This window comes from Folsomia candida, unplaced genomic scaffold, assembly GCF_002217175.1.
Source record: "Folsomia candida strain VU population unplaced genomic scaffold, ASM221717v1 Fcan01_Sc001, whole genome shotgun sequence".
Classification (NCBI taxonomy): domain Eukaryota; kingdom Metazoa; phylum Arthropoda; class Collembola; order Entomobryomorpha; family Isotomidae; genus Folsomia; species Folsomia candida.
Window position 1 is genome coordinate 14247858 of NW_019091193.1, and position 21392 is coordinate 14269249.

The 21392-nt window shown below is 37.3% G+C and overlaps 4 protein-coding genes across 8 annotated transcripts; 2 read left to right on the top strand and 2 right to left on the bottom strand.

The window, feature by feature from the left end:
• The first annotated feature begins 2075 nt into the window (after positions 1-2075).
• LOC110842898 (GPI ethanolamine phosphate transferase 3) lies at positions 2076-7107 on the top strand. 2 transcript variants are annotated; one of them, XM_022088764.2, is made up of 9 exons: positions 2076-2265; positions 2343-3111; positions 3200-3281; positions 3478-3668; positions 3783-5067; positions 5169-5393; positions 5474-6011; positions 6107-6450; positions 6553-7107. In XM_022088764.2, the coding sequence occupies exons 2-9, from the start codon at positions 2624-2626 to the stop codon at positions 6742-6744; spliced, it is 3345 nt and encodes a 1114-aa protein (XP_021944456.1). In that variant the 5' UTR covers positions 2076-2265; positions 2343-2623; the 3' UTR covers positions 6745-7107. The 2 variants fall into 2 exon arrangements, with proteins under 2 accessions (XP_021944456.1, XP_035703288.1); XM_035847395.1 differs by lacking the exon at positions 2076-2265 and having other exon boundaries at positions 2947-3111; positions 3483-3668.
• On the bottom strand, positions 7006-11719 carry LOC110842291 (titin). Of its 3 annotated transcripts, none has more exons than XM_022087996.2 (5): positions 11563-11719; positions 8023-11414; positions 7832-7939; positions 7528-7744; positions 7006-7443 (listed from the first exon to the last, which is right to left on the bottom strand). In XM_022087996.2, exons 1-5 carry the CDS (start codon positions 11618-11620, stop codon positions 7406-7408), a joined length of 3813 nt encoding a protein of 1270 aa, XP_021943688.1. In that variant the 5' UTR covers positions 11621-11719; the 3' UTR covers positions 7006-7405. The 3 variants fall into 3 exon arrangements, with proteins under 3 accessions (XP_021943688.1, XP_021943687.1, XP_021943689.1); XM_022087995.2 differs by having other exon boundaries at positions 8023-11432; positions 11563-11716; XM_022087997.2 differs by lacking the exon at positions 7006-7443 and having other exon boundaries at positions 7603-7744; positions 7803-7939; positions 8023-11432; positions 11563-11716.
• An 849-nt stretch (positions 11720-12568) lies between these two features.
• LOC110848916 (myotubularin-related protein 10) lies at positions 12569-16708 on the top strand. 2 transcript variants are annotated; one of them, XM_022096272.2, is made up of 11 exons: positions 12569-13039; positions 13425-13465; positions 13545-13662; positions 13746-14490; positions 14580-14634; positions 14743-14816; positions 14897-15115; positions 15194-15314; positions 15407-15555; positions 15642-15688; positions 15805-16708. In XM_022096272.2, exons 3-11 carry the CDS (start codon positions 13603-13605, stop codon positions 16504-16506), a joined length of 2172 nt encoding a protein of 723 aa, XP_021951964.1. In that variant the 5' UTR covers positions 12569-13039; positions 13425-13465; positions 13545-13602; the 3' UTR covers positions 16507-16708. The 2 variants fall into 2 exon arrangements, with proteins under 2 accessions (XP_021951964.1, XP_021951973.1); XM_022096281.2 differs by having other exon boundaries at positions 13432-13465.
• A 4-nt stretch (positions 16709-16712) lies between these two features.
• On the bottom strand, positions 16713-21314 carry LOC110848927 (zinc transporter 8). The gene is made up of 16 exons (XM_022096292.2): positions 21089-21314; positions 20656-20786; positions 20061-20537; positions 19550-19586; positions 19371-19412; positions 19193-19252; positions 19032-19088; positions 18777-18967; positions 18651-18690; positions 18478-18564; positions 18337-18389; positions 18178-18257; positions 18030-18088; positions 17812-17936; positions 17621-17723; positions 16713-17552 (listed from the first exon to the last, which is right to left on the bottom strand). Exons 3-16 carry the CDS (start codon positions 20241-20243, stop codon positions 17416-17418), a joined length of 1254 nt encoding a protein of 417 aa, XP_021951984.1. The 5' UTR covers positions 20244-20537; positions 20656-20786; positions 21089-21314; the 3' UTR covers positions 16713-17415.
• Positions 21315-21392: the final 78 nt, after the last annotated feature.

Below are 21392 nucleotides of genomic sequence, written 5' to 3' on the forward strand. Positions count from 1 at the left end.
TTTGAGTATATTGTTAAGAATGTTTATGCACGTACATATACATATGCATACATAGCTACGTTTGTAATCGCGTTCGGAGAAATGATTTCATTATTTGTAAACTTTTGGTGAAGTAGTTTAGCAATTAGGAATTGCCGTTATGCAGTCATTCTGCAATATTGCCAATGTCTGACAATTCGTTTAATTTTGATCGACCCTTTCCACAAGGGTCGAACAGTGAATTTCGACTACAGGTCCCAGCACAACATCAGCCAAATAATACTAATGCCGAATTGGCCGGATCTGCTCACCTCAGCCATTATTTAATCCACGAAAATACTCGTAAGTTATTAAGCACCACGAAGGACAGTGTTCTCGAAGTACACTATTTTATTTTATTTCGCAACGCGAATATTTTAGCAAATTATGGGTATGGAAGCCTAAATCACATCAACCCTACGGGAACAGGAACCATTTTTGGCGCAAGTCATTACGGGGAAGGAACATTAGATACGACTAATTTTGGTAGCACATTTGGCGTCAGTACCTTCCGTAGAACATCTTCTCTTCTGATGCACCCACAACCACAGCTTTCCTCAATGATGATGATGGATACCAGATTTGAGGGGCCAACACCGCGACACCAACAACAATGTTCGTCATCAGCATCCCGATCATCACTTGACGCTCCTTCTTATTACAACCGTCGAAATTTGAGTCTCCTACACTCTAGAGACAATACCAGTAATTCCAAATTCCAAACTCAGCAAAATTCATGGCACCATGCATCTAATTCGCATACTGATCAAACAATGACGGGAACAACACAACGTGAGAATTATAAAATATAATTAATCTATGAGACGTAGCATTTGATGTGCTATATGTACTTTCCTATACATCCATGGTATTTACTATTTACTATGCTTTTTGGTTACTGTAATTTTTGGGTGGACAGCTTTGGAAAGCGATCGCGATGAAGATTTCTCTGAAAAACTAATTGCCTTCGCTCGGTATAATCGGAACATTACTCTGATTAAGGAAATCTTGTCTGATGTCGTGATGCCGGTATTTATTTTGATCTTTTTAGCTTTTGAGAGTACATTCATGTAATTTCATGCTGAAATTTCATGCTTCTTTAGTTAGTCAGGCAGTTTAATTATACAACACATGTGTGTTTATAAATCAAAGTTGCATGGGTTTATCGATTCGTTTGAAAACCAGAGATTGACCCATTTGATCTGTGTGATAATTTAACAAGTGACGTGCTTCATGCAAATTTTATTTTTGGGCATTTTGGGCAAAATTTTAGGATCCGAGACATTTTGTGACCTCCTCCAGATTAGAGGCGTTGCGAGAACAAGTCCGTGTTTTAGAAGAGCATTATGTAAATATAAATTTTGTAGTACCAGAGGTTGGATTATAAAATATATACCAATTAGAATATTATTTCCAGAAAAAGGTAGACCTTGAATTAAAGGATGTACAGACAGCGTGTTCCGAACGGAAACGACTGTTCATGGAATCAACGGCAGCATTCAAAACCAAATATGAACCCCTATGTCGACCAGCAGTTGGGATTAAGACATACTCGGAATTGTTTTTGAAACATTACAACCAATGCAAATTGGATGCAGAACGCCAGCAGTGGGAACAAACGTTAGCCTGGGCTCAACAAACTGCCGGAACAACAACGACGCCTCAACACACGATCCCTGATACAAGACTCGCTGACATTTTTGGTAATATTCATTGATAGCATTCATTGTATTATAAAAATTAATTAATTAAGAAATTTTGCTTCATTCTCAGACAATAAAACAGAATATATTACTGACGCTGGCGCCGAGTCTGAAGAAACCAATGTTTAATTATATATATATGTCGACATATTTATGATGCATTAAGTAGCGTCATCTCAACAGAATGTCTGAGTCATATATTGATCCAGGTGGAGGACGAGCTCACTTATGATGAAAATATAGAAATAATTCTTACTGAATTTGTCCATTTTTTAAAAATTATTACTGCACTGCACAGACTGGTACATAGACTGACTGCAGGTGACCCCGAATGTGCCTGGTGCGGGGAGGGAAGTTGGGTTGGGTTGTCAATTTTCGGGAGCGAGACCTCCCGAAGTGAGGTAGAAAATGTCAAAATTCCTTCAATAAAAACTCTCTCAAAGCATTGAAAGCATCATTCCACCTTTTTTAATAAGAAATATGGCAATGCACATTTGAGCTTTATTTCTTCCCTTCATTAATTAACAGTGTGGTGCATTGACAGGTTAAAATACATATTTATTATTACAGTTTATTTACATTATATTAACTTCTTTGTATTGTAACTTTTTATTTATTCAGGTGCTCAGAAATCGCTGCAACTTTGAAACTTTGGCTTCTTCATACGTAACACTGTATGTAACCATTCAGAAGAACGTAATTTTATTTAGTGTTGTGGAGTACACTAAGAAAATGCGTGTACGAAAGAAAAGACTATTGGTAGGTTGGTACCATGATTAGTTGTTAATTAAACCCTTAGGCAGTACACTGCATACTATACAATGAACTTAAATGAGACAAAGAGTTAAAGTGGGTGTGCTCCTTCTTTGTGGACATTTCTGCTATCTCTTTGCACGAGGAGGATGTCGAAGGTGGAGAACGTGAGCGTCGTGGCCTTCCTCTGCTTCGGCATGATCGTGGGCGCCCTAGTCTTTTCTCGAGGATTTCTTCTCAACCGTCAAACCATCCACGAGACGGCTGGACCCTGCCTTCACTCCTCCCAACGCTCACTTCACATCCGACCCACGGAGTCCGAACCCCATCTGCCAAAAACTGTGGGTGACCATGGTCTGGATGGGATGGCGAATTGGTGCAACCCTACTCCCCCTTTTCCTAAGCTCATTTTGGTGTTGGTAGACGCTCTGAGATTTGACTTTGTTCAACGAATGCAGTTTCTCTCAGAGATTACGGGGAAAGGAAATTCCTCTGCTGGTCATCATAAAGGGGGATCGTTGACATCGTGCGTTTTCAAGTTCCTCGCAGACCCCCCGACCACAACAATGCAGCGATTGAAGGCTCTTATGACTGGGACGATGCCTACGTTCATAGATGCCAGTGCCAATTTTAATAGGTAGTAATATTAAGTTTTATGTAATTTTATTAATTATTTAATGCATTATCTGTCTCAATGCAATTTTTTATTTTCTCCATGCACAAAGTTATGAAGTTGAGGAGGACAGCCTTATTTACCAGTTGTACTCTGCTGGGAAACGAATTGCCTTTTTGGGGGACGATACCTGGGTAAGTCTATCACTGTGACTAGTTGTAAAAAAAATATTTGTTCAATTTAATTCAACAAAAATACTTTTAACAAATCTATGTAGTCGCTTTTCACAACGAAAGATGTATTTGCATCAATTCAATACCAAAATATAAATATTTATTCAATTTAGTTTTCATTGTGCTCATAAATTTACTTGTTCCCTTTGTGTTGCAGATTAGTTTGTTTCCACAAAAATACTTCAAATCTCGTTTTGTCGAGGCGCACCCATCATTCAACGCTTGGGATTTAGATACCGTTGACAAAGCAGTGAATAAGACGATGCAAGAGATCTTTTTAACTCCGCACAAGGATGACTGGGATATTCTGATCAGCCATTTACTTGGAGTGGATCACTGCGGCCACAGGTATATTTATTTGCATACCTATTTGAGTTTGTTTAGTTTTGATTGGTTGTATCTAACTTATGGCTGAATACCTATCCTCCTTTTGTCTTTGTCTAATGTATGTACAAATTATAGGTATGGACCAAGTCATCCGGAGATGGCGAGAAAACTGCATGAAGCGGATTCCATAATCAAACATGTGTTCAATTCGATGAGCAACGATACACTGCTCGTGATTTTTGGTGACCATGGAATGACAGCCACTGGTGACCATGGAGGCGATTCAAAAGATGAGACGGAATCGGCTGTGATATTTATTTCTAAACAATTCTACAAGTACAATTCACCATTTCAGTGCGCTGCAGAACTTGCCATATCTCAGATAGACTTGGTCCCAACAATAGCACTGTTGCTTGGAATACCAATTCCTTACTCAAGCATTGGACAAGTAATTCCAGCATTTTTACAAAACAAAATTAATTCAGACGCCATTGCTGCTAACGTTGCTCAAGTAAACAAGTACATTCAAAATTTCCCCAGCATGTTGACAACTTCAGAAAAGACGACTAGTAACGTGGATAATTCAAACCTAATTCAGCAATACAAGTTAATACAAGAGGCATATGAGGCTTACAAATCATTTCCGAATTTAACTAGCCGGGAGAAACTGCGCAAAAGCTCTGAAATGTACCTTAAACAAGTGAAATCCGTCGCAGTTTCGACATGGACACAATTTAACCTTCCCATGATTTACACGGGTGTTTGTATCACATTTCTCTCAGTTACCTCTCTCATAATTTATCTATCTAGTGTGCCTTTCATTTTAAGAAGACGTTCCAGTATTACAAGTAATTATCCAGCGAAAGTATTATCATGGTTGTTACCATCATTGTCTCATTGGTCAGTGTTGTGCACGTTTGTTTACCATTCCATTTCTTCTAGTGCCCTGTTGGGGATAATTGTATCAACAATTTCGGGTCTTGTCGTTTTTCTTTTGTTCTATGGATTGATACTGTTTCGAATGTACAAGAGAATATTTGTGGGTTATTATTACTCCCGAAGTAGAGAATATTATTTTTCTAGTTTCATATCCGTTGGATTATACGTGTTTACGTGCCTTGCCATGTTTTCTAACAGTTTTACTGTGTACGAGGGTTACATGTTGGGCTTTGCCCTAAGCCTGGTTTCCTTTATTGAAGTAGCAAGTTCAAGCAGAACAACAACAACGACGATTAGAACACAACAAGGATTCAATTTTGCGTCATCATCATCACTATTAGCTCCAGACAATCTACTGCAAACATTGGCCACTCGAAAAATCTTAAAATGTTCTTGGAGTTGTTTTATAATATTATTAATTTTAGTGCGAATTTCTTTTATATTTTTTCGTTGTCGTGAAGAGCAGACCACATGTTCGGAGGTTAGTGCTACTAGTATTTTATTACATGCATAATTTTCTTGCCTTTTTTTGAACAATTTGTATTCTAAATATTGATAAATGATTCATTGTTTATTTTCTAGGAGTTTCTGTTACACAAACAGCTTGCATCCCTTCCCGAAGATTGGCTGGTTCACAAGTATCTTCGGTATGGAGTTTCCCTGCTAGCGTTGGCTATATTCGTTGTTAGTTTCCGTCACTGGATGATTTACCGATGTTGCAAGTTTAGCAAAAAACCACGAGCAATTATCGCGAGGTTTATTCCTTCTCTTTTAGTAGTTTTACTTGGAGTCTTTTGGGCTCTCCAGGTAAATCGATATAAAATCTAATCAATCATATCTATATATTATGCAGTTCTTAGTAACAAACAAGCATTGTCGTTTTACAGGGATTGCCATACATTAGCTGCAATGCTTCAAAAATTCCACTTTTGATGAATTACCTTCCTTTAGTGTATCAAGTAGTTACGGTGTCTGCAATACTGTGCGTTTCGTGGAAACCAATTTGCTGCATTGGACATCTTAAACATTTGCCTTACACCAATTTTAGTAAACTCGGCCGTAATCAACGAGTTGTCAATAATTCTTCCAAAACTCGGGTCGAATCTTCTCGCTCAACAAAACCAGAAAATTATACAAATGGGGTCGGACATCACCCACCTGATCACCCCCCTCAGCATAAGCCACTACAGCCGAGATCCAAGCTTAACACAACCATTGTATTTCCATTTGACATTGGTGGTATACAGTTTTGCGATTGTTCAAACGAGGACACGTATTCTTCCTGTTTTCTTACGTTAGCATCTCTTATCACTCTTCTTTTGGTACAAGTTACCAGTACAGGAATAGTTCCAGCAATTATCTTGCAAGCATATGTACTTGTTTGTCTTGTTGGAATTTTTCAAAAACCATCAGTAAAAAATTCAGGTACATTCATCTTCCCAAATAAATACGTAACATTTAACGAATATATGAGATGAGACATTATTATTATTATTATTATTATTTTCTTCTGTACTCAGATTCTTGGTCATCAGCGGTAGCTTGGACATTAACATCCCAATATTTTTTTTACGCTACTGGACACCAACCAATATTTTCAGCTATTCCATGGGATTCTGCATTTGTTGGGGGTGGTGGAGGAGACTTGGCTGCTACTTCTCCTGGAGCATGGCTATCTTGGCTCAGGGCAGGATTGGCTGTTATTGGGAATTTGCATGTTTCTCAAGTCCTAACTTCGATAACCCTTCCTCTATTAATTCACTGGAGTGTAGATAAAAGAAGAGTTGAAAGTTTAATGGGGAAATCAGAACGACAAATGGCATATATCCTATACGGTAAATATTTGGCGTTGCATGGACTGAAGGTGCGTACCACTTAACCAATTTGTTTTATATTGACTTTGTGTTTTAAAACTTGCAAATGAGTAATTCTCACTTAACGTTCTCAATTTTATTCTAAATTGCAGCTTCTTGTGTGCATGGGTTGCGCCGGATGGCATCGTCGGCACCTCATGGTGTGGAAGATTTTTGCTCCAAAATTCATTTTCGAAGCAGTGTCGTTCATTATTACATCATCTGTTTCACTGCTGGGAATGGTGTTTCTTACTCGTGTTAGCTATTGTCATCAAAAATACTTGGACTTTTCACAGACAGCATAATAATTTACTTATTTACGTACTTTTATTTATTTTCCGTGCTCGAGGGATGCCAAAAGATGTTCAATGTCAAACAAACGTGCAGTTAACATACTCACCTCCAAAGGTCAAACCGGACCATATCACCAAAAAGTCAAATTATTTAAAGAGTTTTAATTAAAAGACAAATCTTTAAAATTTATAAAAATTAAGTTTTGTCATGCATTAATTAATGAGATGAGATTTAATGTTCAATCTAGTCACTGAGCGTGTCTTAACCACTTATTTATTTATAGTTGTTGTATAGCATTTATTTTTCATAAAATAAAGAACAGGAGTGTCAAATGTTACAAGAACGATCTGTGTTCTTATTCTAAACTAACCAAATATTTTACCCCGGTTTATTAATAATATTGCATAAACTATTCTGTACTGTTTTTTGACGAGTTTTAGCTTAGATTTATTTACAACTTTTTTTGACTAGATAATTAACTCATCCGTATTCGACTGCTAAAGAAGCATTGCAATATCGATTAGTTTTATTTTCATCAAAAAACATGAAACTACTTTAACGATCAGTGTAACGATTACTATCAGCATTCAACATACATATCAGTAAACTCACAGGGTTCCACGACGTACACAGATTTTCTGCAGGAAATTTTTGTTGTAGAGCTAAATTGTTTTATTTGCTTGGCTGTACGAGGAGTGCTTTTGCAAGTTCTGGATTACAGGAAGGTTACAAAAATTACAGTTTAAAATACAAGAAATATAAAGGGTTAATATATAAATTAAATGGGTCCCTACCTTCAAAATCAATAGGACTGACGGTAGTTTTTGGGCCATGCAACTTCTTTTTTGATTTGTTCTTTGACTTCTTATACGATGCGCGAGTATTTTGATATAGCTTTTTTAACTTATTTAGAATGACCTTTTGTTGTTCCAGGGTTGATGCAGTAGTAGTGGTTGGAACTGGAGTTGATGGATTAGATATGAGTGGTGGTACTGGGGTTGAGCTGATATCCTGTAATTTATGAAAATATTTACTTCAACTTTTACAAATAAGTTCCACAGACGTCTACCTTATTCTATATTTTCTACGCTAAGTTACTGATAAAATCGTTTTTTGCACTCCAAACTTGAAAAGCTTATGCAAAGGGTTGTCGGGTTCCTTGGGTAAGTTTTCAGGTTCTCCAGAATCGACCAAATCCTCGTCCCTCTAAAATCCGGAAAAATAAAATTTAATTCCAATTAGAGAAATGCACACATAAATAAAGGGAGTGAAATGTTTGGGCTGTTTACGGTAGACATTTCTTCTGATTCGTCATCGTTTCCTTTGACCGAGCGAGCAGCGTCGGACAACAGAACCGTGTCAATTTTTTTCATGAGTTGCTGCTTTGGACTTTCTGTGGTTGTTTCTGTATTCGTGTAATTCATGGTCACTCGAGCTAAAGCGTCGAATAGTTTAGAGATAAACATCGCCTTTTTGGCAGCCCAGTATCCAGGGTCAATTATGGACACATTAGGTGCAACAGTTGGAACAAGATCCCACATTACGGAAGGAATGAAGCCAAAAGGACTTTTCGTGGTGCTTTCACCGCTGATGGGTGATGGTATCGACAGTGGATACAGGGCTCGTTTATTTTCAGACTGTGGTTTTGCAAGTCCAGATTTTTTTCCAACATATTTGCTTTTTTTACGAGATGTGGTTCGCCTCACAGCTTTAGATTTTTTTCGACATTCTTCAAGAACGACTTGGATTAATTCTTGTAGCTGTGGGATTGTCAATTCAACTTTCTCTGGAGGAGAGAATGCTTCTGTAGCAAATGTCGGTGGTGTGGGTGATTTTATAACTTCTGTGGCTTCTTCAGGAGTCAATCCCAATTTAACAAGTTCTTGGATAATATCGGTAATTGCTGCAGGTGGAAGTAAATTTACAAGTGGTTCGGGAGTTGGAGCAGTGACTGGAGCGTTCAAGAGCTCTGGGACTGCATCTGTCAATTGTTCTACAAGTTGGACTATTTTAACTGGAGAAACTCCAATTTCAACTAATTTTTGGACAATAACTTCTAAGGGGGCTGTTAAAATTGCTGCAGGTGGAAGTAAATTTACAAGTGGTTCGGGAATTGGAGCAGTGACTGGAGCGTCCAAGAGCTCTGGGACTGCATCTGTCAATTGTTCTACAAGTTGGACTATTTTAACGGGAGAAACTCCAATTTCAACTAATTTTTGGACCACAACTTCTAAAGGGGCTGTTAAAATTCCGGCTATTTTGGGTGGGGGCAAATTTAACGTTTCTTGCAAACTTGACCATAACTCTTGTGGAGTTGGTGTCAAGATTTTGGATATTTCTTCAAGAGGTATTCCAATTTTGTAGAGTTCTAGCGGAATTTCTTTAACCGGAAGGGATTCTATTTCTACTATTTTAGGGATGGGCACCCCAATTGTTTGCAATTTCAGCAAAATTGTTTCTGGGGGTGGTGTCAGCAGTTGTGTGATGTTTTCTTGTGGAAGGCCCAATTTTTCTAAAGTAACTCCCACGAGATATGGTGGTGTTGTCACTATGTCCACTGCTTTGGTCAAAGGTATGCCCAACTGTACTAATTCGCTGACAATTTTGTCTAGAATTTGAGGAACGGCTTCTTCCGGTGCTGCCAATTTTGGTACAACTACTTTAGAAAGAATGGACATTATCGTTGGTCCGGGAACATTTATGGCCTGTAATTCTGCTATCACTTGTTCGGACGCTGGAGTAAATAAATCAGAAATTTTGGGGGCAGGAATTCCAATTTCTGTCAACTTGTGTATAATTACATCAGGCATTGGTGTAATAATTTTTGAAATTTCGTCAGGCGGAACACCAACTCGAACTAGCTCTGTAGCAATTGATTCAATGGATGGGATGGTCACTATTTCCGAAATAACTTCCGGTGGCAATCCAATTGATTTTAAAGCTATCGGAATGTCCGCTGCCGGGAGTTGAAGAATTTTGTAAATCTCTGATGGTGGCATTTTGAATGATTCTAGAACTTGGATAATTGCTGTTATGTTAGGAATGATTTCTAGTAGTTTTGAATATTCAGCTGGAATATTCAGCTTTGCCAGATCAGATTCAAGAAGCGTAACAGAAGGCATCAGAATTTTGGATACTTCGTCAACAGGAAGCCCCAATTCCTGTAATCTTGTGGAGAGAATTTCTTTATTTGGTACAACAATCGTCTCTATTTCTTTGGAAGGCAATCCCAATTTTTGTAGCTCCGTAATTAAAAGCTCAGGTGAAATTAGGATGGGTTTGCTAAGCGGGGGAGGAAGAGTGATTGTAGCGTCGCTGGTGGGTACAATATCCTGGGTCACAGGTGTGGAATCGGGTATTGTAACGTCGGTAGGTGTGGATGTCAGAATTTGAAAGACTGTTGTTGGAGGTACCCCAAATTTCAATAGTTCAACTGCAACAGTTTCCGGAGGGCCAGTTAGGATTTCTAAGATTTTTAGAGGTGGGATCCCCAGTTTTAAGAGTTCGATTGCAATAGCTTCTTGTGGTACTGTTAGGATTTCCGGGGTTTTTGGAGTTAGAGGCTCGGTTGTAATGATTTTGTCAAGAACTCCAGCTTCTTCCAGTTTTTTCATTATTTCTACAGGAGTTGGAGTTAAAATTGCATCAATATCTGGAGATGGTAGTTCAAGCTCCTCCAACTTTGCCCTAATATCTGCCAATGGAGGTGTGACAAGTTCTTGAATTTTTTCTGGAGGAATTCCAAGCTTTGCCAACTCCAATGGGATATTTTTCGGTTCTCCACTCATAATTTGTAACACTCGTGGTGGTAGAATTCCAATTTTAAGCAGTTCATTAGTAATGTCATCAGGAGGAAGTGTAAGAACATTATTAATAACGACTGGTGGTACTCCATACTCTTTTAGTTTTTCCGATATTTCTGCATTGGACGGTGTAAGAATATCTGAAATTTGAACGGGCGGAATTCCAAGTGTTTGCAAAACATAGACAAGTTTGCTGGGATCCGTTGCAGATGTTTCAATAGGCAAATCTGAAGCTAAGGCTTGTGCAGTGGGATCAATTATTATGGGGTCTGATTTGTTATGTAATTTTTGCCAGTCTTCCCATGCTGACTCAAGTAGAGAACTTTTATTGCTTGTTTGTTCAAGTTTGTTATTTTGAGATGCAAAAATTTTCTTTGCCCATTTCAGTAATAATTTTTCCTCAGCATCAGGCGTCGCCGTCTCAATCTGCCTCGCTGGGACATCAGTGACGAGTGATTCTGGTTTGCTTTCTGCACTGGACCCAATTTTAATTTTTGCCGCTATTGGGTTCAAGCTTCCTAATTTGAGATTAGTCCAAGCTGCCCATGGTGGTTCAATGTTTGGGGTTGAGGCAGGTTGTGGCGCAAGTTGTGGGGGACTGCCGTAAGAATAAGATGTCACAAGTGGAGGGGCCTTGATCTTCATCCACGATGTCCATGGTGCCTCCTGCAGTCCTCCGCCTTCGGTTGGAGCCGACACCGGGGTTGAAATCGCCCCAAATGGTGGAAAAACTTTCTTACTTGGTTTCAGAAATGCTACAGGTGGAGCTTTGATATTCATCCATGCTGACCATGGTGAAGAGAGGGGAGGAGTGGACGGTGTAATAACGTCTTCAGGTTGATGGGCGAAATCTGATGATGAACTACCCACACCATCGCCTGGAAACCCACCCAAGTCTGTTTTAAATAATATGAAATTCATGTATGACACAAAATGTAAAGATCTCTTTGTGGGGATAATCCTCGAAACTTTGGGTATTACAATTATTATTAAATATGCTATTTCCAAAGAAAGAAATTTACTTACTTCGTGACTGTGCAGAAATAATTAGGACGCTGAATCCATAAATTAGAAAAATATTCATGTTGAGTCAATGAAGGAGTGGTGGCCCCACACGGATTTCCTGTGTTGGACTGCTGCGATGCGACGTTGTGCCAGGCAGGCAAGGAGGATGAAGTTAAGATTTTTAATGTCGTGTACAAAGTTGTCACAAGACGGCTCAAATTACGAAATTTAATTTATTCGGATTATGCAGCTTACAGACATGCATGCATCGACTGACAGAATGAAAATTGACATTTGTTTTTCAGATTATGACGAGAGCTTCCAGATTAATTTTACTACCTTATGTTATGCTTAAAATTTGATGCAAGATGCCAAACTACGAATACAATTTTGCATTATCCAACATATTATAAGTTAGCCTTAATAAATTACAATTATATATAACAATTAATTATACATTAGTTTATCATAAGCGTGATTCAAATTTTTTTAAGTTTTTCCAGAAACTTTACATACGTGCTGTACCATTTTTTTGCTGTTAAGATTTGTGTATGCCCATTTTTGCTGTAGTAGATAAAACCGAAAGGAACATTTTTTAATTGTTTTAATAACCTCCTCCTCATACCGTCTTCTTCTTCAGCGCTTAAGTACATCATTAGTTAAATGGATTAATTTTTCAATCGACACGTCACATCCGACCGCATCTGCTTCACAGATGTGTTTATCATTAAATGCTTCGAATTTCCACTGCTAAGTTTTATTCCAGCAGCTTTTAATCAAATTGAAAAATTCTGCAAAAGCCATAAAATTGTTATCCATACATTTCCACCCGTCAATAAAATATTCCCTTCTTAAGAAATTTCAATGACGTTCGTCAAAACCGAAATCGCATAAAGAAAGGGGAAATTATAATTTTGAATGTATTCCGTATATACAAAATGTTTTTTTTTCCTTTGTTCCTCATCCTTATTACACTTTCCTAAGGAGGCAAGGTGAGAACATTTCGTCCTCAAGCTTGGACCACGCATCGCCAAAACCATCACCACTCTCGCGCTGCTGAGGCTGAATTCCTCCAATTAAATATTTCTCCTCGCTTACTACAACTAACTAAATACACTAAATAACTGCCCTGTATGTTTGATTTGTTTACCTCACTTCCAATTGACACTCGAGTTCGATAGAGATGGAACTGATACCACCCACGCCCCAAAATATTAGTTTCGTTCTTTTAAAATTCGATTAACGAGGAATCAATGAGGATTTCCAGTTTTTATTCATTTTCGTTTCCCTTATTTCACCTTAATTTTTTTAACAAAACATCGTCAATTTTGACCTCAAGTAATTGTCATTTCGATAAAAGTAGAAAAAGTTGGTACTGATAAATGTAGTTTTGGAGGGGAACGACTAATTCCAAATACTGTGATAATATTATATTTCCGGATACAATCAACAAGAGTCATTCATTCATATTATATTTGTAACAGATCTCATTTGACAAGTAAGACCACGTTTATTTATTTTCCCTTGTAAACTGTGTATTGTAAAATTGTAAAAATGATGACAAAGGCCGAATTTGACCAATGTGGCTAGCTGGAAGAGGGTGGTGGAGGTTGTGCTTGTTGGTCATCTGGCTGGGTGGGTGTGGTTGGTCTGGCGGCTCGGTGGCTTGAGCTCTTCTCTGGTGTTCGTCCCGAGATGCTATTCTGTATCCTCCGCTCACTGGAAATCCATGCTCGACCTTCGGCATCCTCCTCCAAAAAGCTGGGATGATTAATACGAGAAAGCTTTGATCTTATCTGATTACGTTTAAAGACATATGACAAAATATGTTTATGGTCATAACAGAAATGTAATAATAGTAAAAATATGAACATTTTTCTCAGTTTTCAGGTTCTTACATGGTGGTGAACATAAGGAAGTTAAGGTATTTGAAAATTTGTTTGATTAGGAAAAATGGATTAAAAGATAATAAGATGCTCATTTATTGTAAACTTTATATGTAGCGAGTTAACATTCATGTAGAAGTGGAGATAACCAAAGCATTACCATAAATTGTAAATAATGCTCAGAAAAATGGGATCGTTTCGTAGCTATGTTGGTTTAGAAGAGTATGAAATGAAGGTAAAAGATGCAAATTTATATTAATTATGAGTACGTAACATACATATTATTCATTTACTTAATTAGTTTTTGGGGTCTTGCAGAGTCCAAAAACGAATTCAGAAGGAATACAGCCAGATTTTCTGAGTGGGGAACTGGTCATTTCTGAAGCATTGAACGTGCTAAAGTTCACATCATTATCGAAAAAGAAAGGGATTTCAGGTTCCCTGTTTGTTACAAACGCAAGAGTGATATTTGTGTCGAACGAGAAACGTCGTGAAATTGAAGATGCAGTGCCTTTATTGTCCATCAACATGCTGTGGTATTTTGAGACTTCAAAGACTACACCAGGAGCAAAAAAACACCGTCGTGTGGTAAAGTTGGGACCCAGCTCTGTAAATAATCCCAGCATAATTCCTTCAGGGTCAACACGGGTTCACGAGATTTTAATCGCATGTTCAAATTTTAAATCGTTTAGATATAGTTTTAAATTTTCTCCTTTGGATAACGGACTTCGCATTTGTAATTCTATTATACACCATTCCTTCCCCCTTCAAATTGATCGCCTGTTTTATTTCGACTACTCGAAAGCCGCGTCTGAAAACTGGCGACATCCAATCAATAGCTTTATTAGTGTGCCTTCCTTCCTGGAAAAAGGAGACTGGTTAAAGGAGCTCAATATAATACGATCGAATTCAGGCTACAGAATCAGCAGCGCTAATGAAGGATTCCAATTGTGCGGATCCTTGCCAGAGTGGATAATTGTCCCCGCAGATTTAATCGATGTTAAGCTAATCAGTTTGGCTGAAAAACTCAAAGGGACTCGACCACCTCACTGGTCATGGGCAGGTTAGGCCAAATTTTTCACTGTAATCTCCTCATTGTAAACTTGTCGAAATGATTGAAAAATGACTTCAGAGATCTGCTGTGATTCGCAGATTCGAAAGGTGGTGGTATACTCAGAATGTCTAAGCTGAATAGTGAAAATGACTGGTAAGAGATCTGTCAATGTCATATTTTCAATTTTCATACATACATGCAACTATTTTGTAACTTTATAAATTAGAAAGTTGTTTAACAAATATAATTCAATTTTATTAGCTCTGCTGAATCCGTGTTCTTTGAAGTCTGTAGAAAAGCACACCCTAAGAAACAACAGCCCATAATAATTGATCGTAATTACTTGTTTCTGTATTTTGCATTTTAAGAAGTACATATGTACAAAAACTTTAACATTTGCATCAATTTATTACAGTCGATGTCGAGTTGCCGACAAAGGAAATCAGACAATCATTTACTAAGCTTTTTGAGCTTTGTTGTCCCGAATCATCTCTTCAGTATGAAGAAATGGACAGTCGGTTTTATTCTCTCTTGGAACATACAAAATGGATGCTTCTGATTTCCAAATCTCTACACATTGCCAATTATGCTGGGCGTTTAATAACTGAGAACCAAGATTTTATTATTCTTCAAGGTACATATACTCTTTGGGTAATTTTTCGCAGTTTCATTCGTCATTCTCATAATATTCATTTATTATAATTCCTTGCAGAACATGAATCTAGAGATACTGCTTGCCTCTCAAGCTCTCTTATTCAGGTGCTTGTTGATGCAAGATTTCGTACTGTCTCTGGATTTTTTCAATTAATTCAGAAAGAATGGATTGCTTTTGGGTAAGGAGTAATCATTTTAAAAAATTATTGTATGCTTAATGTCTTGTAAACTAACTAACGAGCGTTATTGACTTATGTACGTTTCTTTTCAGGCATCCGTTTCATTCCACTTATATGCACACTAGTCCAGTTTTACTACTTTTTCTCGATTGTATTCAACAATTAATGAAACAAAACTTGGTTGACTTTGAGTTTAACGACAAACTTTTGGCAACGTTGTGGGAATCAAGCTTTGATGCAAGTATGCACATATAAGCAATTCATTTAATTAGATTTATAATTTAAACGCAACCGATCAAATTATTGCATGTATTAACATTAATTTAGGCCGAGGAACGTTTATCTTCGACACACCGCAGCAAAGGAAATTAATGGTAATTTAACTGATTTTTTAAAAATGTATTTTATTTATTTATCTTATTTAAATTAATCCTTTCATGGAAAAATGTACATCAATGCTTAATTTTGGTTATTTACTTTGCTTACATAGGATCACTGGAAGGATCACACTTCTTGGGGTGTAATACTCTCGGACCGCGACGCCAACAACGACAACGATGAATCAATAATGCCCGTTCATTCTCCAAAAACGTCAAGTGCTCCATTATTACCAGGATCTCTTGCAAATCCTTTGTACAAACTCAAGTCCCTGCTGTACCCGCCAACACTTTCATCGAGTGGTACTTATCCACTATCTACAGTCCTTCGTTGCTCTTCTACCCTTTGTGATCTCAATTTCTGGGCCAATCTCTACCTCAGCAGAACCTTCAATATCCCTTCCTCAATCATGGGACTTGATCCTGGTGACATTATTAGCAGCCCCGTGTCAACAGAGCAGACAAATACACCAAGTTCTACTTCCCCTGAAGGGTCAACAGAAACACAGTTTTTATACCCTCAAAATTCAAGTAAATCAGAGTATTATGCTATCGGCCGCGACCCAACCCGTGAACTGAAAGTCGTAGAACTTTTGTTGGCTGCCTTGTCAAGCTCCACCAGATACCGTCGGCATTCGCCTGGAGTGTCTTTATCGCAAACGAATAGAACTGGGCTGAGGGACAAGGACAGCAAGGTTAGCACTGGTGGCTTTAGCTATCCAAGTGGTCCTGGTGCTTCTCCTACGGGGCCGAATCAACCATACGTACAGCAACAACTTGACGGCAAGCGAAAGCCCTTTATCTACCAGCAGTAGCAATAATCAATCAGTCAAAAGTCTGTTTACTAGCTTATACGGTTTAAACGCCAAAGCACAAACTAGTTGTTGGCATTAAATGTGCTTCATGGCCAACATTTCCGAGTTATGGAACTTTGCATTTATTTTGTGCGTTTGTTATTATAACATAAAATGATTACGAAAGATTGAATGACAATAAATAATTTTTAATTTGTGTAAACGACTTTAATTTAAATATTTTATTGTTACTTACAAATCTTTCATTTGAAACAACCATGTACATATACAATGAATGACTAAATATTAATACATACTTGCATACTAAATAACGAAAAACTGAAATCAATAGGAGGCATTATTTAAAGTTGTCAGACTTAAATACGGTGTTTTAACCTCACACACGTACAAAAATGTTATTTATTATGCGCGTCACTCCAAAAACTTGACCAAAGTAAGGTTTTATACTTTGCTTATGCTGAAAATACAACACCAGGAAGATACCAATCAAAAACCGCCTGGCATAACAAAAAAATCAACTTAATAAGTACACATTAATTTTTTAGTAGCCAGTGTAAAATAGAAAGTACTATAATTTAGTAGTTTATAGTAATAATGTGAACTGCATTAATTGTTGGGCAATACTAATACCATAAACTGATCACATAACCCTAGAATAATAACAATAATATACACAAGCGATAAACAATCCTCCCACCAAGATCAATTAACTAAATATAATGCATATTTAGAAGAATTGAAGGATTAGAATAGGTAGTAGATTTGCAGTTAATTATCCCTAGCGGGCGAATTAGTCTGAATTCACTTCTGTTAGGTTGTTGGTGTAAGAAAACAGATTAAACTTATTCATGGTAATTGCCAACAATCAAGGTGATAAAAAAATCGGTTATTGAGTTTAATTATTTAGTCTTATTCAGTAATGGTCAAGTTAATACCGGAAATTGTCGTTGTGATTAGCTCATTTGGACTTGAAGAAATATTTCGTGTGGTAACGTTGTCCTGGTCATGGTTGTGTCCGTCACCGGAATGATTATGATTATGGCCACCTACAACGTTTAATTAAATTCTTGTTAATTATGTACCGGTTACTAAAAACATGACCTTTTGAGCGTACCAATATAGATTTCCACTAGACACATTGTAGTAAATCCCATAACCACGAAAGCCAGTTGTGCAAGACCCTTGCCGGAAAAACGAGCTCGTTCACGTAAAACAACCTAAAAACGGAAAAACAAATAGTAATACTAATTAGTAGTTTACAACGCCTACATAATGCCAAAATAAGGCGTAATGTTAAATAATTACCTCAAAAAAGGCAACGTATAATAAAGTGCCAGCAGCCAATGTTTGTAATACAGCGACGAGAGTAGATTCAGTTTCACTCCCATTTTGAGGTTCTTGCACGATTTCAGTAATGATGGTTCCAATAGCTAAGGATATGAAAATGGTAGTCCATTGAGTTTTACAGATTCAGGTATATTTATATAAGATATACGTTATAAAATATAATTTATTTGTGATACCTATTCCCAATGGTGTCATGAGGGCGAAAAATAACACATATCGAAATTTGAAGGCAGCACTACATGATAGTTATTACAAAATTTAGACTACTGACCTAATAAATTAAGGAGAATAGTAAAAAAGACAAGTATGTTAGTTAATGGTCACCTTGAAGAAGTTGTAACTAGTGTACAAGGAGAAGAGGACGCATTGCGAACTTCCATCCCAAGGCAAAAGGCAATGACGAGCTGCAATAGTTCGTTTAGCATATATAAAATTTACTGGATGACACACAATAATTATTAAAAAAGAAAAACACGCGTATACCTTGTGAGCTGCAATTGCACCACACAAATACCATACGTCAGATGCCTCACGACCTGGATAGAACATGTAATAAGAATAATAGATGTAATAAGTAATAAGTAGGCAACATCTAGAAAAAAACTGAATATTAAAAATTCTCACCTAGACCAACTGATAAACCTTCTAAACCCGCATGAACTGAAAGTGCAATCAACCCAACCAGTGATCGGAGTCGATTTACCTTATCACCTGCAATGCAAACGTCGTTCAAATGTTTATCGTTAATATTTAAATAAAATATTGTCGTTCTCCACTGTGAAATAACTATTACATACTTGACCGCGATTTGGCAACGACCGTCTTTTGATCTTCTTTCTAATATATCCAATAAGATTATAAATTAAATAATTTAAGGTAATGTAATATAGTGGGTGAATATTCGAAATTAATTTATTACTAACATCATCAACAGTGGAAGAAACTGTGGTTTTATTTTGTTCAGTACTCGGAAAGAGTTTCACATGTTGTTCACCCCCTCCCCCTCCAGAAGAGCAGTGTCGGTGGTGATGATTATGGTTAGTGGTAGCAGCAAATTCGCCAGATCTGCCGGCTTCGTCAGCAAATAGGTAAACAGCAGCAGGTTCGTCACATCCTATTTTTAGGGTGAACTTTTAAAATATTCCAAACTAGAGATTAGTATATAATAAATCAATTACTGTTTGGAGGTATATCATGATGAACATGAACCCCATGATTATGTCCATCACCTTCTCCTACGAAAAAGGTACATGAAAAGTAGCACTAATAAAATGGTCTTATTGTTGGTAACAATCGAATTGATTACAACATTTTATATGTATGTAGATTCATATCATACCTCCATGAGTCAACGTTGGCGAATGGACATCATGACACACCAAGAAGTGTGCCACCTCCTCTGTACGAAATAGACAATGAGATTAAAAAAATAAATACAAGCATAAACCATGCCCACAAGCTACTTTAAAGAAATATGCACTCAAAAAGTAGGTGTAAAATTATAACTAAACACTTGCCAATGAAATAGACAACAAATATTCCGGTACACAGCGACATTTCTGGAATCATGGACAAAATTGAGTAACAAGTGAGCATAGAAAGTGGATTGTTTTAACGTATGGCAAGTACTCGCATTTTCTCAAATGAATTAAATAAATGTTGGCCTACATTACTTATCATTAAACGTATTGCGTACCTGGAGTGAATCTTATGTCTGGCCATGATTCTCGTGCCTGAAAGCAAAAATAATAGTTTGAAACCTACTTGCAGCAGTTGCAGCCTTCATGTACATAGCCCGAGTCAGTCATTTACTTGGTGCCTTTATTCCGAAAGCCACTAAATTCGAGACATCTGACCAATATTTTACAAATGCAGCATCGTTATTGTAGTCTCATAATTTATAATTTTACCAAAGCATGCAACATTTAAGCTTTTCCTGTGGCTACCAATTTTAGAAACCATTATGGGTCACTCTGCTGTGTACCTCCAAGCAGTAACTCGGTTATCATAACAATGTATTCTTATAGCAGCCGTCTGCTATAATGAACACACTAACAACTCCACTCGATCGTGCCCATTTTCGAACTATAACGACGGGTACATAAACTGATAAACTCTGACTCGGGCTAAAACTATAATCTGTTTAGATAATTATTATTAACAATTAATTAATTAATGTAATTTATATATTAGATCAAAAATCTCACCTCAGGTAAAATGTGAACTAGTGATGTTGCAATAAGTATACCACCACCATACGATAAAATCAAAGACAAAGCAAATCTAGGAAATGTAGAAAATACTCTGAAGGCCGGAAGAAGTCCACATATTGCGGAGCCGGCAAATATTATAAACACGGAGACACATTTTGCGAATAATACGCTCGACATTAAGAACAAATGTATATAGTAAACTGCAGACCACACGAACAAGTTTACTTTATGGGGTAAAAGCGTTGTGCTATTATAAATATGATACTTTATGTGCTGACTATTTCTTCACCCTATTAGCCCACTAATGATAACTCTTGTATCACTCGAGATCATAAATTTGAGAATAGTACTTCGCCGGCACCTCCACTCCTAAATAATTTGGTTAGACTGTGTTCATAATTATCGGGTTTGATAGTTGATTAGATAGTGTCCGCTTTTATTTGTAGTTAATCTAAAGCGTGTTTCAATGTCCTGCATAAAAATAAAATGAGCAACATTAGTACAAGAATTTAGCAACAAATCTTCTAAGCACTGAGCAGTTGTGACCACGTAAATCACAGGTTCTACGACGATAAAAAAACTGTCTCACCTTTATGTCTATCGTCCGCTTCCCCACCGCAGTTAGTTGTGCGTCCACTCTCTCATCTTCCTGCTGCACCCCCTCGCCACTTGGTTGAATGTTACAATATGGCTAGTTGTTTTATTCCTCATCCAGTAAAGCTACAACATAAAGTCAACATTACAGCGGCATGACATATGACGCCAAACGACACAATCATTTCACTACACCCCACCAATATAGAATTTTCGAGAACAATCGGCAATAACTCTCTCCACACGATAATACATATTTGAAAATGTAAACCTAGTTTCATTGTACAGCTATCAACCTATGCACACAGGTATCTAGTCTAACCAACGGAAAATTAACTATCATTCATTTTATGTTTTATCAACTAAATATTTTATTCAAATTCACGTGTCATTACTACAGTGTATAAATTAAACTATTTGCAACTTACCTTATTTCCCGACCGAAAGTGAGACCGACGTTAATTTTTGTCCCGTTCTGTTTAGAATTATTTAATAATGTGCTGTTGCTTATTGTGATTATGAGGAATTGATGTTGATAAAGCAGGATTAGTTAGTGGTGGAACAGATAATGAGGAATTGGGTTGATGAGTGAGGATGATAAACAGAGCCGCATGTCGGAAGAGAAAAAGTGTAGTAATAGGACGACTGCCTGGCTCTCAGCGGTGCCTCTGCTCGCGTCTTATAGCGTCTTTTCTCTCCCATCAATGTCACCGGTCGTGACACCCACTGACT